The sequence below is a fragment of the Cebus imitator genome, unplaced genomic scaffold (genome assembly GCF_001604975.1).
Source record: "Cebus imitator isolate Cc_AM_T3 unplaced genomic scaffold, Cebus_imitator-1.0 Scaffold54, whole genome shotgun sequence".
Classification (NCBI taxonomy): domain Eukaryota; kingdom Metazoa; phylum Chordata; class Mammalia; order Primates; family Cebidae; genus Cebus; species Cebus imitator.
In genome coordinates, this window is record NW_016107369.1 from 8,083,344 (window position 1) to 8,093,426 (window position 10,083).

The following is a 10,083-nucleotide window of genomic DNA, read 5'->3' on the forward strand; positions in this document are numbered from 1 at the left end:
AACTGAACAACCTTCTCCTGAATGATTACTGGGTGAATAACAAAACAAAGGCAGAAGTAAGTAAGTTCTTTGAAACCAGTAAGAACAAAGACACAATGTACCAGAATCTTGGTGACACAGCTAAAGCAGTGTTTAGAGGAAAATTTATAGCACTAAATGCCCACAGGAGAAAGTGGGAAAGATCTAAAATTGACACCCTAATATCAAAATTAAAAGAATCAGAGAAGAAAGAGCAAACAAATTCAAAAGGTAGCCAAAGACAAGAAATAACTAAGATCAGAGCAGAACTGAAGGAGACAGACATGAAAAACCTTTCAAAAAAAATCAATAAATCCAGGAGCTGCTTTTTTGAAAAGATTAACAAAACAGACTGCTAGTCAGACTAATAAAGAAGAGAAAAGAATCAAAGAGACACATAAACAATGATAAAGGAGATTTCACTACTGATCTCGCAGAAATACAAACTATCATCAGATACTATTATAAACATCTCTATGCAAATAAACTATAAAATTTAGAAGAAATAGATAAATTTCTGGACACACCTACCCTCCCAAGACTAAACCAGGAAGAAGTCAAATCCCTGAATAGACTAATAACAAATTCTGAAATTGAGGCAGTAATTAATAGCCTACCAACCAAAAAAAAAAAGCACAGGACCAGATGGATTCACAGCCAAATTCTACCAGAGGTACAAAGAGGAGCTGCTGCCATTTCTTCTGATACTATTCCCAACAACAGAAAAAGGGGAGTTCTCTCTAACTCATTTTATGAGGCCAGCATCATTCTGATACCAAAACCTGGCAGAGACACAACAAAAAAAAAGGAAATTTCAGGCCAATATCCCTGATGAATACTGATGCAAAAATCCTCGATAAAATACTGGCAAACTGAATCCAGTAGTACATCAAAAAACTTATCCACCACGATCAAGTCAGCTTCATCCCTGAGATACAAGACTGGTTCAACAGACGCAAATCAATAAATGTAATCCATCACATAAACAGAACCAATGATAAAAACCACAGATAATCATCTCAATAGATGCAGAAAATGCCTTTGATAAAATTCAACAGCATTTCATGCTAAAAACTCTCAATAAACTAGGTATTAATGGAACCTAACTCAAAATGGTAAGAGCTATTTATGACGAACCCACAGCCAATATCGTATTCAATGGGCCAAAGTTGGAAGCACATTCCCTTTGAAACTGGCACAAGACAAGGATACCCTCTCTTACCACTCCTATTTAACATAGTATTGGAAATTCTGGCCAGGGCAATCAGGCAAGAGAAATAAATAAAGGGTATTCAAACAGGAAGAGAGGAAGTTAAGTTGTCTCTATTTGCAGATGACATAATTGTATATTTAGAAAACTCCATCACCTCACCCCAAAATCTCCTTAAGCTGATAAGCAACCTTCAGCAAAGTCTCTGGATACAATTAATGTGCAAAAATCACAAGCATTCCTATACACCAATAACAGACAGACAGCCAATCATGAATCCTATTCACAAATGCTACAAAGAGAATAAAATACCTAGGAATACAACTTACAAGGGATATGAAGGGCCTCTTCAAGGAGAACTACAAAGCATTGCTCAAGGAAATAAGAGAGGACACAAACAAATGGAAAAATATTCCATGCTCGTGAATAGGAAGAATCAATATCGTTAAAATGGCATGCTGCCCAAAGTAATTTATAGATTCAATACTATCCTCATCAAGATACCATTGACTTTCTTCACAGGATTAGAAAAAACTACTTTAAATTTCATATGGAACCAAAAAAGAGCCCGTATAACCAAGACAATCCTATGCAAAAAAAAAAAAAAATAAAGCTGGAGGCATCATGCTACCTGACTTCAAACTATACTACAAGGCTACAGTAATCAAAACAGCATGGTGCTGGTACCAAAACAGAGATATAGACCAATGGAATAGAACAGAGGCCTCAGAAATAACGTCACACATCTACCACCAACTGATCTTTGACAACCCTGACAAAAACAAGGAGTAGGGAAAGGATTCCCTACTTAATAAATGGTGTTGGGAAAACTGGCTAGCCATATGCAGAAAACTAAAACTGAACCCCTTCCTTACAACCTTATACAAAAATTAAGATGGATTAAAGACTTAAACTTAAGACCTAAAACTATAAAACCCTAGAAGAAAACTTAGGCAGTACCACTCAGGACATAGGCATGGGCAAAGACTTCATGACTAAAACACCGAAACCAATGGCAACAAAAGCAAAAACTGACAAATGAGATCTAATTAAACTAAACAGCTTCTGCACAGCAAAAGAAACTAGCATCAGAGTGAACAGGCAACCTATAGAATGGGAGAAAATTTTTGCAATCTATCCATCTGACAAAGGACTAATATCTAGAATCTACAAAAAAATTTAAATTTACAAGAAAAAACAACCCCATCAAAAAGTAGGCAAAGGATATGAACAGACATTTCTCAAAAGAAGACATTTATGTGGCCAACAAACATATGAAAAACAGCTCATCATCACTGGTCATTAGAGAAATGCAAATCAAAACCACATTGAGATACCATCTCATGCCAGTCAGAATGGCAATCTTTAAAAAGTCAGGAAACAACAGATGCTAGAAAGGACGTGGAAAAATAGGAATGCTTTCACACTGTTGGTGGGAGTGTAAATTAGTTCAACCATTGTGGAAGAAAGGGTGGCGATACCTCAAGGATCTTGAACCAGAAATACCACTTGACCCAGCAATCCTATTACTGGATATATACCCAAAGGATTATAAATCACTCTAATATAAAGACACATGCACGTGTATGTTTATTGTGCCACTGTTCACAACAGTAAAGACTTGGAATCAACCCAAATGCCCATCAATGATAGGCTGGATAAAGAAAATGCAGCACAGAAGCACCATGGAATATGCAGCCATAAAAAAGGATAAAGCTGGGATGTCCTTTGCAGGAATATGGATGAAGCTGGAAACCATCATTCTCAGCAAACTAATACAGGAACAGAAAACCAAACATTGCATGTTCTCACTCATAAGTGGGAGTTGAACAATGAGAACAATGGACACAGTGGGGGAACATCACACACCAGGGCCTGTTGGAGGGCGGGGGGGAGATAGAGGAGGGATAGCATTAGGAGAAATACCTAATATGGATGACGGGTTGATGTGTGCAGCAAACCAACATGGCATGTGTATACCTATGTTAACAAACCTGCACATTCTGCACATGTATCCCAGAACTTAAAGTATAATAATAATAAAAAAAGAAACATGAGAAAACTACACTAAGGCACATAATATTTAAATCGCTTAAAACTAGAAATAAAGAGGAAATCATAAAAGCAGCCAGCGAAAAAAGATATTATATTGCACCTACCATTTTTTCAGAGGAACAAAGAAAAGAATGACAGCAGACTTCCCATCAGAAACAATGCAAGCCAGGGGACAGTATAGCAACGCCTTTAATTTGCTGAAAGAAAAAAATTAGTTCAAGCCTGACAGCACTATTTTGTTACTGCTGGAGAAGGTGTGTGCTCTGTTCCCTAAATCGCATTAGAAATTCTCACCAAGAATTCTTGCTAATACTAACAACAAAAGTGAAAGAAATTCTTATTATTTGAAAAGTAGTTAAGAAAGAAACTGAGATGAATCCTTTCACTTTCGCATTGAAGGTAACTGTAATGCAGTTAGTTCAGGATCAATCTTATACTACCTTGAAAGGAAACTATGGAAGAAGGGTCTGAGGCAGCTTTTAAACATTCAGATGAGGATACTACAGCTTGGAGTCAGCAAGTCTGGCTTGATTAACGTCCCCAGGAAGAGGTTATTCTGGAATGTTGATTTAGAGAATAATGTGCAAGATCTTAAGGAGATGAAGATAATCTTGTTCAACTTAAAAGAAAAACTAGAGCAGAAGGAAGAGTATATAGCTGGAAAAAATACAACTGATAATTTTCTTCTAAACAGATTATAAGAGTGGAAAATAAAACAGAGTCGGATTAGTGAAATAAGCTACCCGATGAGACTGGGGTTACCCAAGTTTAGAGGTAAACCTTTTGAATATATTATTTATTACCAATGAGGAGGATTTCCTTGAGTCATGTTTATGACCTCAGCAATAATCTCTAAGAGAAAGGTACTGAAGGTAGGATGGGACCCTGTTCCTGAGTGGGTAGAACCCCTAGCCCACAAGATCATGATTAAGTAACAACAAAATAATCAATATCATCCAAGTCAAAAAAGAGCCATAGAATAATATGACCCTTCCCACTATTCCCCTCAGCAAAAGTCAGTCCAAGGATTTGAGAATGGTATGCAAAGCATTTGAAGTATATTTTATTTATGAAAAAATAAAACTGCTTGTTATGTTTGGAAGAAAGAAGTTTAGCTTTGAGGTCCTCTATTTCCAGCTGTTGCATATGGGTCTTCTAAGCCTTTTGTGAGATTATTTTATCCAACTCATTATTCTTTCTTTTAAGATGTACTACTTTGCTCAGTATATACTGCACATCTAGTATAAAAGCTCAAAGGCCACTGCTCAGAGAGGAAGTACAAGATGCTCCTGTTCTTATTGATGGAGTAAAACGAGGCTGATATGATGTCTGTCTTACTCTAAGTAGTGGCAAAGGAAGGACTAAACCAGGTGCTAAATCTGAAGATGGTCAGTAGGCATCTCCTAGACCACGATGAAGGAACCAGTTGTCAAGGTAGCTCACTATGTTCCATGATCACGGGTAAATCTGTACACAGGACACTGGTGGTCCAACTACACAAGGGTTTTGCTTAAAATGCAGTAGTGGTGGTAGGAATCAGCTTTGTAATCACAGGTCTTGGCACTGCGATTACGTTACATGGAGTCTGACCCAGGGTGTGATACTACCACAAGAATCATGAGACCTAGAAGGAAGCTGCAGTTGCTGAAGTCCCTAACTTATCTTACTTTTAGGATAAGACATGTTATCCAAACGTGTGGACTGGGAACAACCAGAATTAAAATCACCTAGGGTGATACAGACTTTTATGTCTCCAGCCTAGACCTAGATCAGAATCTTACAAGTGGGGCTCAGGAATCTGTATTTTTAAAAGTTCCTATGTCTTTTTACTCACATTAATATTTGAAAATCAACGGTCTAGATGCACACTGTCCAATACGGTAGTCATTAGCTATATGGGCTATTAAATTTAAACCAGTTAAAATTAAATAAAATTTACAATTCAGCTCTTTAGTTGTACTAGGCACATTTCACATTCCACAGCTGCATGTGGTAGTGACAGCACATTTCCAGCACTGCAGAAAGTCTATTAGCCAGCACCGGTCTAGACTTTGTATTTAGGACAAAGACATTTAATTATCCTTAAGTGTGGCAGACAGAGGTAGAATTTCTTAAGGACTAGATTTTGGAGGGTAATGCATGGAATTTGAATGTATGTGCATTCCTGTGCATGCCCAGGGTGGACGGGGTGCTACTTGGCCAGCGAGACTGGGACACTGCAAATGAAATAAAGAGGGAGACCACTTCCTTTAACCTGTTTTGGCAGAGTTGGTTTGGCCCAACCATAATGAACCAGAAGTTATCTTAACTAGATCAAAAAGAGGAAGGTCTGGAAAAACTGACCTCGTAAGAAAGAACAGGGACTTTGTATCTTTGGAAAAACCTGTATTCAAAGAGTTGTAAATGAAATAGACAAACTCTACCTTTGCTCTTCGGGAAGAGCAGTACTCTATCCAGTTGAGGTAAATCACACAGAAACTCTCCCTAGATATGCCTGCCAGTCGGTGGTCATAGTCTTCATCAATGTTTGGATTAAAGGTCGGGTCCACATCAACATAATTGCGATCTGCACATAGACGAAGTCCTTCTTGCATTGTCTCGTTAGCTAGCCACTCCTCTAGCTTAGAAGAGGTCGTAACATAATAAATGATACCCTAATATGAACAAGAGGAAAAAAAAGAATTCAGATTAAATCACAATTTCAATGAACTAAAATTCCTCAGTGAAATAAATTCCAAGTATTTATAATGATAGTATGACTAAAAAGTATTTTATTCCCCCTCAATATTCTACATATATATTTTAAGAACACTATAATAATATATCTCAAGCCTTACTGGATGAAAAAACATTTAATACTTTAAAATCATAACCATAAATTCAGCAAAGCAACTTCAAAACAATTCTATTTATTTTATTTTATTTTATTTATTTCTTGAGCAGAGTCTCACTCTGTTACCCACACTGGAGTACAGTGGTGCAATCGTGGCTCACTGCAACCTCTACCTCCTGGGTTCAAGGGATTCTTGTACCTCAGCCTCCCAAGTAGCTGGGATTACAGGTGTCCACCACCACATCTGGCTAATTTTTAAATTTTCAGTAGAGATGGGGTTTCAGTATGTTGGCCAGGCTGGTCTCAAACTGCTGACCTCAAGTGATCTGTCTGCCTCAGCCTCCCGAAGAGCTGGGATTACAGGTGTGAGCCACCATGCCTGGCCCTAATCTATTGATTTTAGAGCTTTTGAACTTAAAACAAACAAACAAAACACACACACACACACAAAAACACTTTACTTTGGTGCATTTATGTTGAATAATTTCCTTACAGAGAGTTATTAAAGCCATCTGGTGGTCCTAGGTCAAGTTACAGAGATATATATCTAGAACTAGAGACAGAAAATGCCACACGCACACGCAAGTAAAAAAATATTGTGAAGTCAATTTCTAGCTTCCTGAGGTTAGGTTTAACCAAACATTAAATGGAAGGCTCAACATTCATCCCAATCAGCAAATAAGGTGGTGGGGAGAGGTAACAACATAAGATATGAAAATTTCAGGCTGGGCATGGTGACTCATGCCTATAACCCCAGCACTTTGGGAGGCCAAGGTGGGACAACTGTTGGAGCCCAGGAGTTTTTGAGAGCCTGAGCAACATACCAGAACCTCATCTCTACAAAAATAAAAATAAAAAATTAGCTGGTAGCATACACCTGTAGTCCCAATTACTCAGGAGGTTAAGGTGGATGTATTGCTTAAGCCCTGGAGGTCAAGGCAGTGGTGAGCTACAACTGTGGCACTGTATTCCAGCCTGGGCAGCAGAATGAATGTCTCAAAAAAAAAAAAAAAAAAAAAAAAAAAAAAAAAAAGAAAAAAAAAAAGAAAAGAAAAAAAGGTGTGAAAAATTCAAATGTTGGTCATTAAAGCTTAGCACACATTCTCTTCTTAAAAATAATGGTTTCACCTAGAAGCCTCTAAATCACAACCATACTGTATTTCTGTAAACTCTTTAGCAAAAATAGAATATCTGGTACAGTAAAGGATTAACCTTGCCCAACTAGAGGTTTAGCCTTTAACCTTAGGTTCTAGGGGTAATCTCTAAGCCTTGGGAAGCCCTGCCTGTTAGAGTCCTTGTTCAGCTGGGAGCCTAGAGCCACACAGTATCACCAAGACCTCTAGACGTCCTGGAGACTTAAGTTGGCCATGTGGATGGTCAACCTTGCCTACGTGACAAGACACCAAGTGCGGGCAAGCTTCCTTGGTGGACAACACCCTGTGAGTACTGCCATGCTTCGCTGCTGGGAGAAACAGGCATCTGCACAACTCTGCTGTGAGAGGACAACTGGAAGGCCCTTGACTCGGTGTCTCTGGACAATATTCTATGTACCTCTTCCTTTGGCTGATTTTAACCTGTGTCCTTCCACTGTGATAACATGAGTGTAATGTATGACAACTTTGCTGAGTTCTGAAGTCTTTCTAGCAACTTAATGAACCTATGAGTGGTCTTGGGGACCCTGAAATTATAGTTGATGTCAAAAGTGAGGGTGGTCTTGGGGACCTCTTGAATTTTGCAATATTTTTATTCAGTTTATTGAATGAAAGCAGTGCAAAGCAGTGGTCAACAGCAAAGTCTTAAGATTCAGACAAACCTGGGTTTTAAATCCCAAATTCTACTTGTTAGAGGACCTTGGGTAAGTTAATTTCTGATTCTTAAGTTGTTCATTTGTAAAATAGGGAAATACTCCTCTACAGAATTAAGATACACATATGTGTGTATGCATATTTGCGTATACATATTCCTTTGCACAATGCCTAAAACACAAGCTCCAAATGTCTAGTTATCATTATTAATGAATGAATGGAATGAATTCCAGTAAACAAAGAAAAAGCAAGACCTTAGTAGGTTTATTTTTATGGACTTTTCTGGATTCTAGAGAATTTAAATAAGTACTTAGAAGCAAAGCACAAGTTTAAAAAAAAGTGTGTGTGTATACATATACATATATATATATGTATACGTATATATATATACATGTCATTCCCAAGAAGAAACTCTGATTATCTGAAGATCTAAGTAGGCACATACTCCTACCTTGACATAGTAAGTGGTGAGTACTTTCCGAAGATCAAAGACTTGAAGCATAGAAGCAGCACTATTATCAGTGATGCTATAACCCTCTAGAATATACTTTGTAACTATTACTTCCCAAGCTAGCCATCGCTGGCTAAATGCAGCATTAAATGAAAGCATATGAGGAATATGGCCAGGTTCACAACAGCAAAATCCTTCATCTTCCTCTACACCTTCAGTAATGGCCTCCACTTCCCGCTGTTGACAGTAGGTACCTTAAACAGAGGGGAGAGAGAGAGGGAGGGGGGAGGGAGAGGGGGAGGGAGAGAGAGAGAGAGAGAGAGAGAGAGAGAGAGAGAGACTATTACAAAGGGGAAAAACCAGAAAATGGGAAAAATGAATGCAAGGACACCTGATATTTAGAAAAAATACATATTTTATAGCAACTGAAAGTATATGATGGATTTTTCTTACAATATTCATTAATGAATTGTAGCAAACTCCAGAAAGCAGGCATATTCTATATTCATATCCTGCAAAAACACAATGTGCATTAGCACACTATGGGTTCTGAAAATTTGTGTAGTAAAGTAACTTTAATTTTGACTTATTTCTAAATGTTTCAAATGGGTTTATGATTGTTTGTATCAAATAAAGAACCAAAGAGTAAAGGCATGTTTCCTGAAGGTCTCAGTTAATTTTAAAAATACAAAAATCAGTGGGATGTTATTGAAGTAAAAATACAAAAATTTAATTACTATCACCAACATTTCCATAATAATGTTACATAGATTTGACAAGAAAAACACTTGACTTGAACCTGACATTGATATAAATACATGTTGTGGGTGACTATTTTATAAGATACTCCCTAAAAATATACAGGCATACATTGTTTTATTGTGCTTTGCTTTATTGTTCTTTGAGGGCATTGTGATATCTACAAATTGAAGATCTGTGACAACCCTGTGTCAAGAAAGTCTATTGGTACCATTTTACCAACAGCATGTGCTCACTTCCTTTTTTCTGGATCACATTTTGGTAATTCTCTCAATATTTCAAACATTTTATTACTATTGTATCTATAATGACTTGTGATCAGTGATCTTTAATATTACTGTTGTACGTACTCTGGGGTACCATAAGTTATGCCCATATAAGATGGCAAACTTATATTGACAAATGGTGTACAAACTCTGACTGCTCCACTGACAAGTCATTCCCCCATCTCTCCCTCTTCTCAGGCCTTCCTATTCCCTAAGACACACAATATTGAAATTTAGCTAATTTATAACACTACAATGGCCTCTAAGTGTTTAAGTGAAAGAGTCACATGTTTCACTTCAAATCAAACGCTAGAAATAAGTAAGCTTAGTGAGAAGGCATGTCAAAAGCCAAGTGCATTAGTCTGTTGTCGCGTTACTATAAAGAACTATCTGAGGCCAGGTGCGGTGGCTGACGCCTGTAATTCCAGCATTTTGGGAGGCCGAGATGGGTGGATCACGAGGTCAGGGGTTCAGGACCAGCCTGGCTAACATGTTGAAACCCCATCTCTACTAAAAAACACAAAAATTAGCTGGGCATGGTGGTGCATTCCTGTAATTCCAGCCACATGGGAGGCTGAGGCAGGAGAATTGCTTGAATCTGGGCCGGGAGGTGGAGGTTGCAGTGAGCTGAAATAGTGCCACCGCACTCCGGCCTGGGCTACAGAGCTACAGAGCGAGACTCTGCC

The 10,083-nt window shown here is 38.0% G+C and overlaps 1 protein-coding gene across 2 annotated transcripts in view; it reads right to left on the minus strand.

Moving 5' to 3' along the window:
- The window catches only part of PCNX1 (pecanex 1), a 205,961-nt gene that overhangs the window by 34,615 nt on the left and 161,263 nt on the right, over window positions 1-10,083 (minus strand). For both annotated transcript variants that reach the window (XM_017528758.2, XM_017528759.2), the window contains 2 exons: window positions 8,373-8,626; window positions 5,707-5,937 (listed from right to left, as the gene is read on the minus strand). In XM_017528758.2, coding sequence (XP_017384247.1) covers window positions 5,707-5,937; window positions 8,373-8,626 — 485 coding nt within the window. The remainder of the gene's footprint in view (window positions 1-5,706; window positions 5,938-8,372; window positions 8,627-10,083) is intronic.